The sequence below is a fragment of the Ornithodoros turicata genome, chromosome 3, assembly GCF_037126465.1.
Source record: "Ornithodoros turicata isolate Travis chromosome 3, ASM3712646v1, whole genome shotgun sequence".
In the NCBI taxonomy this organism is placed as follows: Eukaryota; Metazoa; Arthropoda; class Arachnida; order Ixodida; family Argasidae; genus Ornithodoros; species Ornithodoros turicata.
In genome coordinates, this window is record NC_088203.1 from 106,514,217 (window position 1) to 106,535,370 (window position 21,154).

Sequence of the window (21,154 nt, forward strand, 5' to 3'; positions counted from 1 at the left end):
ATTTGTTGAAAATGGGAGGAGGCGCCTATCTGGGACAGATTATCTTGCCCCAGATAGGCGCCTCCCCCCCGTTTTGAACAAATCAGGACACAGAATGATATTATTCGGAATGATGGTTGGCTAGGAGCGTGCTATGTGGTGAAGTTCTGTTTTAACAGTGTAGGGAGCCTCGCGTATGTGGCACCCACGGAGGAGAAGTAAGGAGACCGAACTCGGCTGGAGAATGACGTCCCGATTCCTCGAGTCTATTGTTGGCCGCGGCGCGGCGCTCGCGTTCCCTCCGGTACTAGCTCCGCGAAATCTCCTGCAAGGCAATGCGCTGTTTGTCCTCGAATACTCTACTAAGAAGCGTTAAAAACGAGTGTTTGTGTTATAAAAATTAACAACGCTTTCTCCAACAATGAGTTAATGTTTTCTGGTCAGCTCCAATCTTGTTTTGCAATTTCTGTTGCCTCATTTTCGTGTCATAGGTGGGACCTACTCCAAAGGAAGCAAAGGCTGTGCTGAAAAGACGCATTTAAATGGCGTGGAGGGAATGATATGTTTGAAGATCTCTAAAGTTTCCGGACGCGATCTTTTCGGAATATGTAGAATTTATATGTGGTGTCGCCGCATAAGCTGGGACTGGGAAAGCTTTATCTGCGTACGTGTAAAGCAATTAAGAAAAATTTGTGTATGGCGACGTTTAGTGACACGCTATGCTACGGTTTTGGGAACAGAAGAGAAAGTCTGTAATGTTTGTTGTCCAACACTGACATCTTGGGTAACTGAGTTTGATGTTCAGTTCCATGCCTAGGAGTTTCAATTTACTTCAGCACAAGCATGCTGCTCAAAACGTTTACACCAGGTATTCTACCCAAGCTAAAAAAGCCCCAAATCCAGTAGATATGGGCTTCACACCCCAACCGGACACCAAGATGAAAATCGTCTTGGGGAATCTCTTCCTTAAACTGTACGGACTCAGTACGTGTACCAGTCCTCTACCGCGTTTGCAAACCTGTAAATGAAAGCGCGTTCTGGCACCTTGGTATTAAATTTGTGTATGGTGTCATGTGAAATGTAACTCTATCCTCTGTACCCTAGCGGATGCTTCACAATTACGACAAAAAGCTCCCGCTTCCCAAAGCGTTGTGCACGCGAAGCGTGTGGTAGAAACGCGCGCTACGACGCTGTCGTGCAACAGCTGGAATCCAAATGTGCTCAATTACATCATTTCCTCAGAGATGTTCCCTGCGAGATGTTCGTGGGAAGTAATAATAATCAGTGCACACCATTGACAATGTAGATCTCGCAGTGGTGCAACTTACCATCCTGTACGATGTCAAACAACAACCTTTGTGCTCCTTCGGGTGTCTTTTGATATCAAATAAAACAAAACATACTTCCGCGATTCTTAACAGCTTCTTAACTGCGAGAGCACTACGCTTATTTAGACATTCAAGCCTCGAGCAAACGCGGATCCCCCTTGACGGCGGCTTCCCCACATTGTAAAATGAAAGCCTCCCGCGTTGCACCAACAACAACTCCAGGCGAAAAATGCAAAGAGAGATCGTTCCTTGATACACGACAATCGTGTTTCTTTATCAAAATATTTTTTTCCTGCTTGCACTGGACGCACTAGTAAGTCTGACACAGCGCATTACAAGCACGTCATTTCAGAGGAGCAAGTACCTGACGGAGCGCGAGCGCCGCGCCGCGGCCACAATTAGACTCGAGGAATCGGGACCACACTTTTTCAACGGCGGCGCGGCAGAGTTCGGTCTCCTTACTTCTCCTCCGTGGTGGCACCTTAGATTCTCCTCCAACGAAGCGCCGCCTTGCGGAGCGGTATACAGGAGAGCGGATATCACGTCTTACAGGCGTTCGCGGTTTCTTTGCATTGCGCTCGTTGTGCACACTGAGTTAAATACCAAAAATCGTCAACTGCTGCATAGTTGCGTGCAATAAGAAAGGAATGCACGCACTCGTGCACAACACAAATGACTTGGCTAATTCGCCAACTTTGCCTCCTACAGCTGGCGACACAACATCCCGCAGAGAGAGCAGAACTCAAGGCACCGCAGCGCCGCCTATACGTTACTCAGCGCCTTATCGCACTGCTGTGCATAGCAGTCTGTCCTGCGACTATTTTTGGGGGATGTGGTCGTATAAATGTCACTTCATTGCGGGCATTCTATATTTTGTGATGCCATACACTTTGACGTAAATACGGTACATTGACGCAGCCGTGTAGGGCACAATATAACAGGGGCCTCCTTCTCCTTGTCATCACTGGTTTCTGCCTGTTTTCACGGGGCAACGAGTTCATTATGTGACTTTCCTTACCTACACGATAGTTACAACAATATAGCTCTCGCCAGCCGTCCATCCACACAAGAGAAAGCACAGTTAGTGCGGCTTTCATGCCCCCTATCCCCCACTCCTTCCTGCTGTCCTCTCCCCATCTGTCTACATCTGTACGCCGCTCATAGCCCCAGTTGCTTCGCGGCGCTAACATGGAATAAAAAAAAAATCACGCGGCATGTTAGTAACTGTGAAGATTATCAAGTGCCCACTCGAAAACGAGCGAACATAGCTATCACAACCAACTGCCGAATAACATATCACGCAGGTTTGGTCGAACACTATTCGTTGTATAGGTGGCTACAGAAACCAACTGAATTATGCCCAGAGAGTGCACTCTATGCGGTAAGTCTGGCACCGCGACTATTCAATCACTCACTTAAACCTTACACTACTGTGGCAAATTACGAGCGTGTCCATATCGTCAAAAGCAGAAAGCTACAACGCATTGAAGCAGAAATGTCATCGCCCTTGCTGTCCCACCTGATTGGTTCGCGAGACAGGCTGCTGAGCAGAAGAGCAACCAAAAATTCGGTTATCTAGAGCTCGGCGGTGCAGTCGGGGATTTCCGCTGCTCGGCTGCGCTGCTGCTGGGCGCGATTGCTATGGGACCACTCGTGCTGCTGTTGCTCAAATCGAAGATGTGGGAAACTGGTCTTAGCTGCTGATGCTCAACTTATTCTAAATCACTGTTATCAGTAATCGAATCTTACAAAGTGTACAGCTCAAATGTCACATTTTTCAGTGGGGGCAAAACAGAAGCTTTCGTGCAGAATCTGCACTTCATCGGGATGCACCAATCATAGTAAGGAAGGGCAGTAATATTGACCCTCGATTTTCCGAGCATGCTTATCCCGTCTTTAAGCACATACCAGCACACCCTCTGTCGTTCTCTTTCTGCTCAGCATACGTTATGTCTACACTCTTAAAAATGAACTTCACCGCATAGCACGCTCCTAGCCAACCATTATCTCGAGTGATATAGTTATCTGCCCTGATTTGTTGAAAACGGGGGGCGTACGCCATTTCTGTGACACTTATGCTGTTCATAATTGTCACAGAAAAGGCGTACGCCCCCTGTTTTCAACAAATCAGGGTAGATAACGATATCATTCGAGATAATGGTTGGCTAGGAGCGTGCTATGCGGTGAAGTTCATTTTTAAGAGTGTAGCCTCCACTCGAATATCCCGCAAACTGCCCCGACTATTCTCGGGCCAATAACCACAGACACTCGAAAACTCGACACGTACTCAACTCTGAGTATGCACCGAACATTTGAAGGACGCACATTTATAGGTAACCGCACCGGGAATAATCGATGCTACCCCTTACATTCTGCCAATCAGCATCTTATTATACGAGTGCAGCATTGACTCTGCTGAGTTTATTGGTTCTGAGTTTGTTCCAGGAAAGCGCTTGCCTTTTTGGTCCATACTTTTTTTTTTTAATGATTGGTATTCGTTGACAATCGGCGAGTTTCAGTTGTGAGACAGATAGGTTTTAAATACCACTCTGTCCTCCTTTCCTTTTCTTGCAAACTCGACACTATCTTCGCCTTCAGCAGCTCATCCTTTCTGCAAAGCGGTTTTCCTATAGACAGGAGATCAGCGTCAGCATCTCTCCAATCAGCTCCGACGTGACTTCCGACGTGACGTGAAAGTTGTTCTCCCCGTACTCGAGACTCGCTTCCTTCGATTTCCACTCCTTTCTGGAGCCAAATTTGGCGGAGGATATTTCAAAGTAGCTGCTCGTTTCGGTATTTAAAAAAAGAAAAAAAAGAAGAAAAATGACATAAAAGGCGTCTTCAACGAGCCTCTAATTAAAATGTTAATTAATGCATTTTGTGTAATTACCGATCGATAGTAGTTGCATATACTCTCTTTGTCACGATGTCCGCAAGCGTATAGCTCACCTGCAAAAACGGCATGCATGCTACTCTCGTAGATTAAAAAAAAGAAAAAAAAATCTAACGGATATACCCGTTGCACAAGCAACATCACTAAAGCATGTTTAATAACGTTGAGCTGTTTATGGTACCCCTTGCTGCGAGGTATTTTTCTTCTTTAGCTACTGCGCTTCCTTGTTGTATACCATACTAAAATACTAATATGAAGGGAAGTGCCCCCAAGACGAGAGCCGCCGATATTTCGACCAGAGGCTCTTGTTCTTCTGGGAACCATCCTCATCATTGGCACGGTACGAGTATTTAAAGGGTTAGGGATGACGTGTTAAAGGATCATGCGCACGAACCTTTAACGCGTCAACCAAAACTCTTTAAATACCGTGCCAATGATTAGGACGGTGCACAGAAGAAGAACAGCCTCTGGTCGAAATATCGGCGGCTCTCTCGTGGTGGTGCTGATGAAGATGAAAACTGCTCGCCGTGGTTGGCCACGCTGGAAGCAGGCAGTGTCACGATTAAGACGCAGAAAGAAAACTACACAACACTACACTATAGGCGTGATTTAAGACGCGTTTCCTTTAGGAAGGCGACCAGAGCTGCAGTCCGGCGTCACGCTCGCCAGGCGAGTTGCCACGGAAGATGATGTCAGATGTAGAGATGCTCTCTGTGTGCTCCGTTGTAGGCGGGACGTTCAAGTAGGATGTGACTATGGTTTCTGAATTAGTATAGAGCACTGGCGGCATAGGGGTGTCGGTGTAAGTCCGAAGCGATCTGAAGCCACAACTGTGCGTGAAGGCGGATCCCATGCGGATCCGGTGAAGGACGGTGTCAGTGGTTCTGCTGGAGGTGCACGACAACAGAGGGGGGCAGGTATGGGATGTTGCACGTCTGGTGGCTGAACTGTATGACTGTATGAGGGATCTGGCGCTGTGCCGGCGGCAGTGGCGTAGCCAGACCTCCATGGTAGGGGGGGCTCATACGAAAACTCGCCCCCCTCATACTTTGAAAGCCATTCAAGAGTGCCCTCGCTCATACTTTGAAAACCATTCAAGAGTGCTTCTTAGATAGACGCCATGAACTGCAAGAACTTTCGCGATCGTCAAATTGTTCCCCCTCCCACATATATTATGTTCTCGGATTTGCACGATCTGTGTGGGTCGGTCCGTGGCAGGTAGGGGGGGGGGGGGCTCGAGCCCCCCCTAGCCCCCCCGTGGCTACGCCACTGGCCGGCGGCATTCTTGCGGGATAGGAAAGGGCTTTGAGGGTAGAGAGTGGGCTGCCTTGGCAAGTTTATCAGTGTGTTCATTGCCTGGGAGGCCAACGTGTGCAGGAATCCATTGTAGGGTAATGTTTATTCCTTGTTTCTGGGCAAGCTCTAACTCGGTGCTCTTCACCAGTACTGGTCGATTACCAACATCCGATAACTTATGACGTGCAGCTGAGGAATCGGTGAGTATGACCACTTGATTGAGCTTATGTAGAGACGGAACGACGGAGGCGTGTAGGTGAGAAGGTGTGGGAGTCAAGTCGTGAAGACCACTGCACATTGATAGAAGGAACAAAGTAGCGCTGGAGGCCGAGTCTTGGGATAACGAGCCGTCGGTATAGATGAGACTGTGACAGCTGTATAGTGATTAGAAATGTGGTCAAGGGCCTTGTGGCGACTGCTCGCGCGCGTGCTTTCTTCCTCGAATGCCCCGTATGGTGGTAACTGTGGTATGGAAGAAATCTCTCCAGGGCGGTGAAAGCGAGTTTACAGAGTCATGGGGAGGTTGCAATTTAAATTTTTTTCTAAGGTAGAGAACTTGCACAGTTTTCCGATGCTCGTGTTGAAGCAGCTTTTGATGTGATTTATGCAGTGTTGTACCCGTTACTGTAACGCCGTTACCTGTAACGGCGTTACGTACAACGCTGGATTTATGACAGAAGCGGCTGACTGAGTGAGCCGAAGCCTGTCGAGTCCTTCATAGAGGCATCTCTCGACGTGAATGCGTACTGGCCATTCTTCTGCTTCTAGTAAAGTTTCCTCGATGTCAGACGCCCGCGGAAGACCCAGAGCGATGCGTAGACCAGTCCGATGAAGTCGTTGTAGGCGCTGCCAGTTGGTGGGAGAAGGGATCAAGGCGGCTCTCGTCCTGAGGAACTTCACTTCATCTTCCTTACCGGTTCGCTGGATTTTCTACCATTCTAAAAACACCAATATGATTTCTGTAGCCTCATATAGGGCACGATAACATTTTGTGGAATTTCTGACTACTCTGTGTATCCTTTTGCTACAGAGGGTACGTATAGACTTTCCGCAGAAATGATGTACCAATTGCTTACAGAAAGGTCGCGGACGACGACAGAAAGGATACACAAAGTGCGCATATATATTATGCGGAGTGGGGTGTCAAGAGGTATACAGACTCTCTGTGGAAAGTGCGCACCATTTTTTGTAAGGATAAAAAAAACTATATACGCTGGGTGCAAAATGCACGCGAGAGCGGGAGCCAAACAAAAGATAAAAAGGGGCGGAGCTCATTGAGGCAGCAGAATCCTAGCAGCGACTGTTGCTCACTTTCTATACGACACAAGTGGGCAAGTCCCCCAGCACAAGTCGGCCTCACACTAACCCACCATCTGCTGATAGGCATAGTTGCATAACGTTGCTAGCACGGAAAGTTTGGAGTTGTGCGCGGTGACTTCCAGCTGCCTGTCGTTAAAAGCAGGGACTCGATAGCAGACATTCTGTGTACGAACGGAAACATGAAACGGAACGCGAGCGTATAGGTAAAACTCGTGGAGGCTCGTCAAGAATTTCGCTTTCGACGAGACTTTAATGTGAACACCGCGGTCTCTAGCAACGGATATATCCTCAAAGTATCCGTTGCACAAACTGTACGAGGGAGTCTTCTAATATAGAGAAGGTTGGCTTTCTTCTTGTGATTGGCGACGTACTCAGTCGCGTTTAATCCCGTGGGGATGAAAATTCTCCTTTCTAATGCAGAATGTATTCTTACGGAAGGCCTGGCATGGCATCCATTGAAAGAAAATGCAAAGGGCTGCCAGGTATACACTAGCACGAACACAGGAAATAGAAAGACTGCTGTTTTTTTTTTTTCGCCAACGCCAATACCAATTGCTGTACGAAAATGGGGAGGAAGGGATAGGCGATGGCGCTTCGAGCGAATGTTGTTCTTAAGATGTGAGGAAGTGATAAGGGATGACGTTTCGAGCGAATTCTCTTCTTCAGATGTGCGGAAGGGATAAGGAATGACGTTTCGAGCGAATGCTCTTCTTCAGATGTGAGGAAAGGATAGGGGATGGCGTTTCGAGGGAATGCTCTTCTTCAGATGTGAGGAAGGGATAAGGGATGACGTTTCGGAGCGAATAGAGGCCTTATCCTCAATTCCTAATCGAGGCTACATCCTAGAGGCATTAAAGGAGCCCAGAAAGCCATCCAAAAGATTTTCTGTTTCTGGCGAATTACGTAAGGATGTAACTTGACGTGACAACTAACGCAAAAAAATTCTCTGTACGCAGTATTTTTCTTGGAATAAAACGCCCCCTAACATCGACGCGCGCGTTCCCGCTCGACTCGCTCTGCAGGCTGAAACGAGGAGGAGGAGGAGGAGAATTGTGATGTCATCAGGGTTACAAGAGAGACCACGCTCCAATCGAGGCCGGCGCTTTTCGCACTTTCTTTTGTCTGTTTTGTTTCTACTCCCTCTGTGTAGCAGACGACGCTTCTCCAAGCAAGCCAGCCAGTTAGCGGGTCGCACCGCGATGACGTCAATACGACCCTGGCGGCTAGTTGCGGGCATTGCCACCGTTGCGCGCGGTCGCGATTTTCAAAATCGAATTCCGCGATACGTGTGCATCTGTCGAGTGAATCACTTCGCATGGTGCGTTTTAGCAGTCAGGTTAACGGCTTGGTTTGAAAAAATGGTCGTGACTGAAGCGCTTTCTGAGCTCCTTTAAGCAGGTATACAAGTGGCACTTTTTGCGATTGGCAATTGGCAATTTGTGATTGGCAATTGTGCGACGTTGCCGGGGTTGAACGTTTTCCAAAAATTATTGGCACAAAAAAAAAGCAAATAGCTGTAAACCGACCCAATATTCACTGCACTCTTTCATGCTCATGCCCCGCCCTGCGATGCCCTGCCGACAAGAGTCACACGTCATTTTAACGTCACGCTCCATCAACCAGTCCTAATACGAGGAGCCTATTGTAACAACAAACAACGTTGGGCTAGTTGGTAAGGATACAGCATGGTGGAAAAGCCGTTGTCCGTGTCTTCTGTGCGCTTTTCCACCATGCCTATTGTAACATCAGGAAGTGAGGTAAATTCTGAGCATGTGTGTCTGTGCCATCGTGTAGACAAATTCTGACTCCTCCACTTGAAGCGGTCAAGATAGCCAGTTCAAACCGTACCAAACGTCCACAATGTTCCATTTCATGTGCGCATTATATCTTCAGCGTGGTATTGCTGGTAGCAGCCCATAACGTCCAAAATTCCACCTGTCCCCCACTACTTCCTGCTGTCCTCTCTCCGTCAGTCCACCTCTGTACGCCGCTCATAGCCACAGTTGCTTCGCGGCGCTAACACCCAATAAAAAAAATAAAAAAAATAACGTCCAAACACCCATAACCACCATGGACATAACAACCATAACAACCATAACAACCATAACAACCAAGGACACTGCCCTGTCAGTGGCTATTGCCACAGAGAGCGTCGTGATTCATTCTGAACTTACATGAAACTGAGACAACAAATGGGCAACTTTTCCTGGCTGACAGGATGTGCTCGATATTCGCTGTTGTACAGGGTCGACCCCGATCTAGGCTTCCAGGTACCTACGTCGTTTCCTCGACAAGCAGCGTGTCTACTGCATAGGCTCCGGCCGAATGTCCCGTACAGCGGTCGGTTGCTCTATAAACTGGCCAAAGTCACATTCTCCAAACTGCAGTGAGTGCGATGTTGTCGAGGACACAGAGCACATCCTCCTCAGGTGCTCCAAGTATGCCGACAGCTGCAGGAGACTAGAAGCAAGTTTAGCTCGCCTGGACGCCCGACTATTTGACCTTGTAAGGAGCGTTTTGTAAGGAGCGTTTAGAAATTACCTACTCTAAATATCAATAATACGGGGCTGTGGCGCACTTTGTGTATCCCAGGACACCACGCTGCAAGAAACTACGTGGTGCTATTTTCTTGACAAACTGAGCCAAAATGAGAATATGGTCATGTTCCTCGCTTTATAATAGAACAGCTGAGCGATGTATAAACAAAAGGGCGCCGTAGCGCGTTTGTATAGAAAAAAATGCTTTCCTACGACATCAATACTTCCAACGTGAGACAAATGGGAGCGGCGCAATCTCTTGACAAACATGACAATTTTCACTGTGCAAATGCACAGAATTTTCACGAGAGAAGTATAGGACCGAAGCGGCTCCATTGAAAGCGCTCCCACCTTTCCTTGAAGAAACGCATCTGACTGACATCTGTCACACTTTCTGGTCCTTCGTTTGTGCGTGCAGTGTTCAAACTAGTTCGGGATCAAGAGATAAACTGATGTTCTGAGGCTGGAACAACATAGAAGGGACAGACACAAACAAAGCCTCAAATTGCCTAAGAAATCAACGATGAAAGATGAAAGTCACTGAAAAGGTTAGCTAGCTTTTGGGGTCGAACCCACATCTTCTGGATTGCCGGTCCAGGGCTCTACCAATTGAGCTAAGCTAACACGCCTCTCCAGCGACTTTCGGGGTGCGTCATCTGAAGGGACGACAAACCAGCCACTCACTCTCACTCGCCCTCCTTTCACTCTTACATTTTTGCTCACTCATACAGACATTCATACGACGGAAATCGACGCAAGCGGCACCTGTTGAACAAGAGATAAACTGATGTTCTGAGGTCCCTACAGCTAGCTAACCTTTTCAGTGACTTTCATCTTTCATAGTTCGGGATGTTTATCTCCTTGTCCCTAACTACTGGGTTTTCTCCTTTTTATCAACTAACTGCGGCTACGCTGTCTGGGGTATAGCCAGTCTGACTTTGTCGTGACTTAAATCCCCATTTTTTCCCTTCGTATATCACATCACATGATCATGAACTTGGTGGATCAGCTCAGACGTGCGTGACCCGAAACCCGTAGGCAGGTCATATTATCGAGGGCAGAATACACATCTTTTTGGTGTAGTTGTATGTATAGTCTCAGTAATTCTAATGTAAACGAACTGTCATGTTAGCAAGTTTGACACACATATAGGATTGACGTGGGGATGGAACGAGCAGGTTGGCCATAATACGAGGATGTCAGTTCTGTGTATTCGGTGCCGTGCTTTCATAGTAGGTACAAGCAAAGACAATGCATATCTTTAAAAATTTTAGCGCTCAGTGATTACATTTCTATGACATTTTTTCGGCGACATTTTCTCCAACGATTTTTCCTCCATTTTCTCCTACAGCCCTTTTGGGAAAGAATGAGTAAAGTGGCCACATTCTGCATTTCATGTCCTCTGTCATTTCGTTACTGATAACATCGTCAAGGTTTACCCAGCTCAGCGAAGTCCAAGTTCAATTATTTTCCTGTGCCCACAAACCAACAAGAATGAACAAAGAAGAAACACGAATGAATATCTGGGGGAAAAAAATATAATTTTGTGGAATGAAAGCGAACACGAAAACGTGGCATATAGTGCACCCTGTGCTTACCTATTTGTTGCCGTATCTCTCCCGCTCAGGCTCCTTTCCGGAATGCGGAGGCCCTTTATATTTTCCTGTCCTTCGGAAGTTATGAGCACCTCCATTGTGGATTTGCTCCAAACGTTCAAAACCTCCAATCTTTTTTCGGAGGATATGAGCATTTGGTGGTTATGGGTGTCTGAACGTTATGGACTGGTACCAGCAGTACCGCGCTGTAGGAGGTTATGGGCATTTGGAGGTTATGGGGCCTGACCGGTATTGCTCCGCGAGGTTACTGCGATGATCTCACGACCGGTTGCCCTTTATTACTTATCGCCTTTTGTCTATGCCTTCCCTCTCTTTTCTTTTCTTTTGGTGTTCTTTATAAGGTTTAATTACCTTCGTTTATATTGATGTGCAATGTTCTTAGGCTATGTAGCTGGTGTTGCCAAACAGGACAAATTTCAGTGATTTATTGTATACATGTTGTTATATTTTCTTTTTCTTCTTCACACGCGTATTCATTTGCGGGACTGTGTTGCGGGCTTGCCCTTTCAGTCCCAATGTAACTCTGAGAAAAAGAAAAAAAAAAGAGAAAGAAAAACGTACCATGAATTAAATTTATCTCAAGTGACTGGAATGCAGCTTTTTTACACGTGCTAGACATGTGACGTAAATGCTCTCGGAGAAGGAAAGAGTGACGCACGCGGACTATGATATTTTGATGGCACTGTATCTTGGTCGCTAAGAGTAAAGAAATTACATACTTGGATATTGTGAGCCACGTTCGTCCATGGGGTAGATAAGTGGGGAACGTTCGGCGAGCTATTTGGTGCCCCTATAATGAAATACCCGTACTCGGATTCTAGTTTGTCGGCACGTGCTGTCACATGTCGCCCAACTTTACGCGGATCACATGCTAGCCCCCTAGCGGGCTGGGGACGATGTACAATATACGCCACCGCGACGATCCTTCTTTCAGTCCCACACATGAGAAAAAGAATATTCGCTCGAAACGTCGTCCCTTTCATCCCCACTTTGAAACAGCAGTCTTTCTATTTTCTATCAAAGAACGTGGTTCTTGTCGCTGTTCAGAGCGAGGCTTGTGGGGCCATCAAATTCATTGGGCCGTGCTTGCAGAAAAAGGTTGGGCAAAGCTTGGGGATAGACAATGGCCTTACCCGGCCTGATGTAATACCGCCAACCTTGGGCCAATGTAGCAGAGAGACCAATAAGACACGGGGTCAACACCGGGCTAGTGTAGAACCAAATCTGGGCCGGCCCTTAGTCGGCTAGATGGCGGCCCAACGATTAACAGCAACGATGGGCCAACTATGGACCACTTGTAACCAGAAGCACGGCTCATGGTTCTGCAGTACTCTGATCCTATAACATTGCGGTACCATGCCGATTCTGATGCCATGCTATTGCATTTCCTTTGTGTCAATCATAGAGGCATACAATCGCTCCACGAGAATGAAAAAATAAGCGCCTTAGCTGTCACAGACTCAATATTGCTAATCACTGGAAGTAGATAATCAACCGTGATCGAACCCGCGATCTTGAGCTCAGAAAACCAGCACGCTATTGAGCTACTCGGTGCGATTTTTTTTTCCGAAACTGATTTCAATGCGTCAATGGTGTATACAAGATGTGGTGCAGACTCAGGGCGATCGGCAGGTAACCTTCATCTCGTCTAGAAATAATTTCGCGAGCTGAAGAAATTTACTCAGATACTTTGAATTCGGAGAACTACAAAGACATCGCGTCTTTCTTTTCTATTTTGTTTCGAATACCAGCTGCGTTGTTTTCGGATTTGTTTCCAGTGCAGGGCCAACATTGGCCCACCTTTATTATGCCAATCTCTCAATAGCACAATTGCAACACGTCGCACAACGTTCTCAGCTCAATGTCGTTCGCGAACTGTTGGTAACGTTCTGTACGAACCGCCACTGATGGAACCTTTGTAGGCTTATACAAGTCGCGGAGGAAATTCGAAGGCAACCCACGGGTTATGAAACATGCCATCTCATGTAGACGTACGAGTTTTGGGCAGTATCAGCGGAGGGTAACCTTATGATTGGGAGGTGCGCTCTCGGAGGCTCGTGTTCCACTAAACGTTTCCCCCCTCAAGTAGTCTGCATACAAGTTGCCCTTTCCCGCTTCTTGTACAGTGAACCCTCGTTATTATGACCATAGTCGTTCCCGAAGATTTTGGTCATAATGCGGAATTGTCATTAACGGGGAGATATCCAGAGGTTTCACTGCATTATTCCCCAGGAGTATGGCCGTAAAGCGCGTATGTCAGATTATCGGGGGTCATATTAACGAGGATTCACTGTATACCCCTCGTAGTCACAATACGGTGCTAACAATGCGGTGTGTTGCGTGTTGCATAGTCACAGTTGCGGTGCGAAGCGATCGTAAATTGGTATTTGATTTGTCTGCGGGGTACAGCTATTCATATAGTGAAATAAGTTTGAGTTCTAAAGTTCCGACAGAAAGGAAAATAAAAAAAGAAAGACGTCACCCCTCCCCGAACTGCATCTCCTAGGAGTGACGAATCGCGACAAACTAAAACTGGATCAAAGAACTCGACGACGCACGCGGTCCAAAAGTCTTTTTCGTTGTCACTGCTCGCTATAAATCACAGTTCATAGTTAAATGATGCGACCCTTCGCTCCAATACGGATTACCTCCCTGTATTTTGATAGTATAATTGCTCTTTTCATCTCCTTTTTTTTTTTCCGTCCTTCACGAGGGATAAAGCAGCGCGCTGTAATCAAGCCCTCCAGGCGACCAGAATTAACTTGGTTCTGGCTTCGCACCAGTACTTCGCGGGGTTTAACGGTACCCGAATAAGGAAATCCCCAATTTTCATCTAGTAATAGACTATAACAAAAGGCGGTTTTTCCTCAGATTAGAGAGACATACTCACGGCTCACTGAATGGTCGATGAAAAGTCAGGCTTTCTGGATGATACTTTCATACCATCCTGCCTATGTAGATTTCTATGCAGGAGCTTCTTTTACGTCACTTACTTTCAAAGAGCAGTGCCAACCCAGCCGTGCTAGACAGACGAAGCAACGTCTCTCTGCATACATGCCATGCCAGTACCTGAAAGTGGTTGTGTGAATGTCAGGAAGATGGCGTGTGGTGAAGACACCCCGAAAAGGATTCCTCGTGCATGAATTTAAGAAAAAAAAGTACCGCTATTTTAGCTACCATTCAGTAGGCAACCTTGTAGTCCACAAATGAAGTGAGTGTTCTGTGAGTGTCCTCGAAGTCGAAAGTACCTTATTTCGCGACGGTAAAACATCTGAGAACACCGGTGAGCGGTAGAGTTCACGAGGGGAGCTTCATATAACAAAGGAGCCAAATTGTCGCTTTTATTTAGGACATATTGAAGCATGAGCCAATGCTGAACGGGGCTTCGGAATACCGTTAATTTATTTCGTATTGAACTGAAACATGTTCCAAAAGGTCATCTCTTGGCAGGATACATGGGTGTGTCCCAATGCAATATCTCAGTCACTGTAGGATGCAAGAAAAAGAAAAAAAGGATAGGATACTAAAAAAAAAAAAAAAAAACGCTACGGTGACCCGCACCGTGCTTAGGGAAGCACCACACGATTCAGTGGAAGGTGCATTTAAACTAAAGTCCCGTACTACATGCGCCTACCCGATAATCCGATAATGAATCATTCCGATATTCAGAGGCGAATAGCCCGGATGGAGATCGCTTCTCAAGAGCGATGTGGATGTACCGCGTGAAGGTATTGAACCAGCCACGATTCTCTTCGAATCGAACATCATGGCGTACTCAGCAGGGTTCGATCCCGAAATTTTGGTGTCCCTTCTTCGGGAATACATGTCACTGGAGACTTTCTTTGCGCGCAGAGCGATACAAAAACACACCGGCGGCGTATTTTGAAACTCTGCTTTCGCTCTTCCTCCGTCTCGTTCGTCCGCGTTCGGCGCCGAGCAACGGCAAACGCTGCCTGACGTTGCTTGCGTTGTTCTTCGGTTTCGGCAGCTCATCGTCTTCGCTCAGAATCCGTCTTCTTTTTGCGCCTACTTGGCCCGGCACTTGTACTCGACTCACACTCCATGGTGTACTTGAATTCGGCTCATACGCGTCTAGCACACCCGCAAGTTCAGACTCGCCCGCGTATCTGGCGCGCCGCCAAGACCGCCACCGCACACGTACTCCTCTCCCTGACGTCACCCTCCTGGGCGCGTGTGTACATCGGCCTCCGCGCCGTGACAGCACTACTCAGATACAGAAGGCCTGCTTGTTGCCTCCTCTCTCTCCTTCGCAACGTGGACATATAAATTTGGAATTGGTCCTCTACTGCTGCGATTCCCCGTTGTGCGGATTCAAGAACTCGCAAAGGATTGCACCTAACTTTGATCCTGTACACGTGAATATGTAGACAAAAAAGTGGAACATCTTTTGAGAAAAATATGGGACCGTTTTGCGCTTTATTTTAAAGTTTCCCTCATTTAGTACGCGGGGACGTTCAATCATTACTCGCAGACGACGGCGGTTCGTCTCCATGGTCACGACCGCTCAAAGGACGTTCGTGATTGGCTACGGCCACTGAAAACACGATCCTCATTGGCTGACTGTTAATTGTTACGTCGCGTCGACGAGTGAGCAGGCTTTCTCTATCTACGTGGTGCTGGCCGTGACCTACTTTCCCTTACTCTCAACTCTCCACTGCCCTCACGGAGGCCTGCGTGAGCTTTCCGAGCTGCTTGGAGCTTTTCTCTTGTTCGTTCTTTCATTGACGTCATAGCATAGCTTCCTGGTGTGACGCCATGTCACGTGGGCGTAGGCCTTCTGCTATCTAGGAGGTGTTGTCTCCACTATAGGGAGACATGATAACAGACCACATAGGACACGGACGAAGTAAAGAGGACAGGACAGTTCGCTCTACTCACAACTAGTGAAACGATTTATCGAAAAACCTCGATGGCCTCTGCCAACATTTCTGCTATGGGAACACCTACATACCAGTTACCGTTCCAATCGCCTGTTCTTTCAGATAAGCTATCTCTACGGGGAGTAAACTGATCGACGGGCTGCGGATGCATACATCTGTCCCCGTCACATGCATCTGGAAGGCCTCGATAATCTCTCTGGCCGTCTTACTCCTGAACCTGTCGATACCGGTTGTCTCCCAAAAGGTCGAGGAACATCCACACCAGGCACTGTGCACAGATACATTTCCCGATGCTGTGCCCGATAGCGTAGCCGCGTGTTCCCTGAGTCTGACGTTTATGCAGCGACCGGTTTGACATATATGTCCTACCACATGAGATTCATATCTTGTATATAACTTCTCCCGCACATTCCACGTACTACTTCATGTGACTCACATTGCATTCAGCCTTCGCTTTGTGGTTGTTAATCCTAGAACACAACTTCCCCAGCTTGTTGCATGACGTGAACACGAAGGGAACTCCGTGTCGCTCAGCCACTCACTTGATGTTGTGGGATATACCATGTATGTACGAAATGGAAACTGGCCGAATGTGCTTTCTTGCTTCGCTGTCGTCTTCTCGATGATTGCGGGGCGGCCGCAAGAACCCTTCCGGTCTATCGGATACCCTCCCTCCTGCAGACTCGTACCATCTGCGTGGTGCAACTAGTGACCTGCTTGTGTATGCAGGACTTCTGCAGGGCAGCCCTCAGGCAGGATGTAACTATGGCCCGCTTTACCACCTTGGAATGTGCTGAGCTGAATGGGAGTACCGCTTTCTTGGTCCTGGGATTATAAGTCTAACATGAGCTGTGCGCGCCTTTCTCAATGAAGAGGTCCAGGTACTGCAGTCGTCCATTACTGGGTTCTTCAGTTCAGTTCAGTTCAGTTCAAATGTTTTATTTTACAGCTTGTACAGAGGTAATGCCATACAAAATGGGGTAAAGAAATTGAATGCATTATACGGCACGAATTAGAAGGATCAAACGCCATAGGCGTGGAATTGATCCAATATTTTATGAATACAACTCAAGCTGACATACGACAGTGATCGCTAGGAAACACAAAATAAAAAATAAAAAATAATTAGTATTACAAACGACTCATACAGGACCAGGACCTTTCAATCAAAGAAGAAAACACCAATATCAACAACATGAAGAGTCAACACCTGATATGTAAAGCACCAACGACAATTACACAGCGCTTTCACCCATGAAATAATCATGAATCATCTTCCTGAGAACCACTAACGAATTACAAGTATGAATATAAGGTGGAAGCGAGTTCCAAACTTTGGCCGCGAAATACTGGAAAGAAAAGTAGCCATAGTTGGTTCGAATACTAGGCAAAGTCAAGACAAATGATCCCTGATTCCTTAATGGGATTACGCAGGTCTTGGCCTGTAAACTTACAAACGGTACGGAAATTAGACTGTGCCGCAGTTTGAAAACAATTACACACAATCTACGCATAAGCAAAACCTGAACCGACGGTATATTGAAAACATGATATACAAAAGAGACACTTTCTTGAGGCGATAGCGATAACATGGCACGAAGCGCCTTATTCTGGGCTATGCGCACTGGATGTGTCGTGGACCGGTATGTCAATGCATAACATTCAATGCCATAAGATATATAACTTTGAATATGTGACATGTATACTGTTCTGAGAACTGATAAGGGAAAGAGATATCGAAGTTTTACAATAGCATATATACCTGAGTATATTTTTTGACAGATGAGCGAAATATGTTCATGCCATGAGAGATGTTCATCAAACACTAAGCCTAACAGTTTAACTGACGAACGTCTCTCAATGATATGTGCACCTAGGGCCAGAGATATGCCGTGTGATCGAATGTGCACTTGTGGTGGCTTGAATAAGACATAGGATGATTTGGCTGGACTGACTACGAGTTGATTGTAAGTTAACCAGGTGTTTAACCTTAAAAGAACGTTATTAGCTTTTGCATACAAGTCCACAACGTCATGACTCTCAACAAAGATTGATGTGTCATCTGCATATAAGATTGTTTGAGAGTTAAGGTATGAAGCCAAGTCGTTTATGTAAACAAGAAATAAAAACGGTCCCAAAATGGATCCTTGTGGAACACCAGTAGAATTGGACCCAAGAAATGAAGACGTTTCCCCGAGTTGTACAAATTGTCTTCGATTCCGGAGATAATTACGTATTAAACTGTGAGCGACGCCACGGACTCCATAGCGTTCCAATTTTATGCACAATAGAGAATGATCTATAGTGTCGAACGCTTTTTTAAGATCCACAAAAACGCCCATGGTTAACAATTTTGATTCTATATTACGTTTAATCAGTTCACTAATGGAGAGGGCAGCCAATTCCGTTGATTTATTTCTACGGAATCCAAACTGAAAGTCTGATAATAAATTGTGTTTCTGAAAAAAGTCCTCAAGTCTAGTAAGCAGTAGACGTTCAAATATTTTAGCAAGTGTGGGCAAGATAGATATTGGCCTGTAATTCTCCGGTTGTACTCTACTACCTTTTTTAAAAATAGGGCAGACCTTGGCAATTTTTAATTCATCAGGAAAACATCCTTCGCTTATCAGCTCATTAAAAATACACGACAAGGGTTCAGATATCAAGCATACTGTGTTCTTGAGAAAGGAAACCGATATCTTATCGTACCCCACAGCTGCGGTTTGTTTCAGTCTCCGAATGACTGATTCTACTTCGCCGGGACAAGAAGGTGAAAAGAAACACGTGTATTCGTTGTGGGATGGCAAAATATTGTCTTGCCTTTCATTATCGCCAGCAACTACCGGTGAAACAACACTTAAGAAATGTTTGTTCAATATGTTACATATAGCTTTCTGATTACTAGTTTGGGTTCCGGTGTCATCCATTATGTTTAAGACAGCAGAAGTTGGCTTCACCTTCCCTAATGCACTATTGATAAGATTCCACGATTGTCGTGGATTTCCAAACGCGGCAGAAAATTTTTGTTGAAAATAATTTCTCTTTGACACGCGTAGTAATTTCGTCGTCAGATTCCGATATCTTATGTACCGTTCTTTTATTCTCAAATTATCAGGATTATTGCGCACCTTTTGATACATATTAGCGCGATGGTTTATGGATCGCAACAAGGCAGCCGTAACCCATGGCTTACGTCTTATCTGTCTCCGAGATCGCAAAATGGTTCTAGATGATGCGTCAACACATTCGAGGAGCACTTTGTGGAATTTACTAAACTTAGCAGCAGCGGAAATGTCAGTGTTTACAAAGGACCAATCCACACCACCCAGGAGTGTTCTTGCCACATCAAAGTCGCAGATTTGGGAACGAGTCACTTGTTCTGTGATAACATGAGACGATAACAATCCAACAGCAAAGATGATATCATGATCCGTCATATCGCACGGTACCACCCCAGCTTTGAAAACAGTCGCGTTCAAATTCGATATGACATGATCTATTAAGGTGCCGTCACAGTCAGCCGGAGTACGAGTGGGCTCTCGGATCCACTGATCCATACCATTCGCAAGCAAAGTATGCAAGTACTCACTGGACTGACTATGTTGAAGCATGTTGATGTTAATGTCACCCATTATTATAACGTTGTATTGGGAGAGAAGGAGACCACTAAGAACTTCGTCTAGTTTTACAAGAAAGTCAGTCACGCTACACTGGGGCGACCTATATATGACACCAATTATAACGTTTTTACCCTTAAATGCTAATGAGTCAGGACTAAAAAAGTCAGAAGAGACCTCCACAAAAATAGATTCGCAGAAATCGCACTCGATTATAATGTCTCCTCTCAGCCTGTACGGCAACACCTCATTCACAAGTAGCGCTACTCCACCGTGGCAACCGACTGTGCGACTGGAAAATTCTGTGTTATAGCCTTGAAATGAGTAGTATACTTCATTATCCTTTCTCAACCAAGTTTCAGAAAGCCCAAATACAGTTATGGGATTTTCTGTTGATGTAATTAATGAACATAGTTCATCGTAATGTTTATTTAAACTACGCACATTTAAATGAAACAAAGAAAATGTGTTACACAAATATTTCTCGTCTAGGTCCTGTAGAGAGAAATATGGAGCAGAAATACTGATCGGTCACAAGAACCAAAGGTGCACTCGCCGTCTCAGCCCTACGACATAAAATTGATATCTTCCTTGGTTTTGATCTGTAGAACTGGAGAGTCATCAGATTTCCTGGCATAAATCTTTCCTTTGTTTGTCCACAGATGCTTCCAGTTTGTTATCTTTTTTCGTGCTACCGCAGCGCCCATCAGTTGTTTATTTGACGGTGACAAATGTTCATTGATAAATATTTTGGCAGCACCGGATAGTCCCAAGGACGCACAAGTTAACTTCTGCTTCCTGCCCTTATGGAGCAATTCGTCCCTCTTCGTTCGAGAAATCATGCGAACGATAATATTTTCCTGATCGGATTGCCGTGTTGGAACGCGGTGACAGATGTCAATGTCCGCATTCTCTAACTTTACTCCCGATATCTCAGCTATCTTTTTCACAACATCAGCGGGACCGGGTGCATCCTTCCATAGTGAACTGAAGACCTTCACAGCCTCCTGAACACTAGCAGGACATCTTGCGCGTCTGTTTCAGGACGTCCTCCTGCCTCCTTTTCTCCGTAGAAAACCAAGTAGTCGTCTACGTATCTGTAAATCCTGACATGACGCCCTTCTTTGAGTATTCCCACGATTTTCCTATCACACGCTGCGAGGAAAATGTCAGTGTCAGAATTGGGGCTAGACACGAACCAATACAGATACCACACTTCTGCAAATAACACCTGTCCTCATCACGAGCACGGTCCGTGTCCTATGTGCGCTGTTATCATGTCTCCCCAGTGTATGAACCGACTTCCCTTCTACCGCACTGTACTAAGTTCCCTCTCTACGTTTTGACCACGGATCGACACCGACACTTTTCCTTCAAACGCCTCTTCTAATGGTAACGCATTAATAAGTTGATGTAAAATAAGACTCCGTCTCTGCAATGTGAAACTATATACGTGGTTGCATCCTAACACACCATGTGTGCATTGGGTCAGTGGCTTTATATAGAGACGACGCGGATCATGCGGATCAAGCGTTACATTTTGCGGAAGTGATTCAGATAATGAGCCAGCACTGGGGATGCGGTTTGAGTGCGGATGACACAAAGCCCATTTCAAAGTTTGTTGTTGTTGTTGTTGTTGCTTTGTTGTAGTTGTTATGTACATGTTC

At 46.1% G+C, this 21,154-nt stretch overlaps 1 protein-coding gene across 2 annotated transcripts in view; it reads left to right on the forward strand.

Annotated features, from left to right (window-relative positions):
• The window catches only part of LOC135389131 (sodium channel protein type 4 subunit alpha A-like), a 50,553-nt gene extending 48,401 nt beyond the window's left edge, over window positions 1-2,152 (forward strand). For both annotated transcript variants that reach the window (XM_064619138.1, XM_064619140.1), the window contains one exon: window positions 2,016-2,152. In XM_064619138.1, the coding sequence (XP_064475208.1) occupies window positions 2,016-2,109 (94 nt within the window). In that variant the 3' untranslated portion in view covers window positions 2,110-2,152. The remainder of the gene's footprint in view (window positions 1-2,015) is intronic.
• The last annotated feature ends 19,002 nt before the right edge of the window (window positions 2,153-21,154 follow it).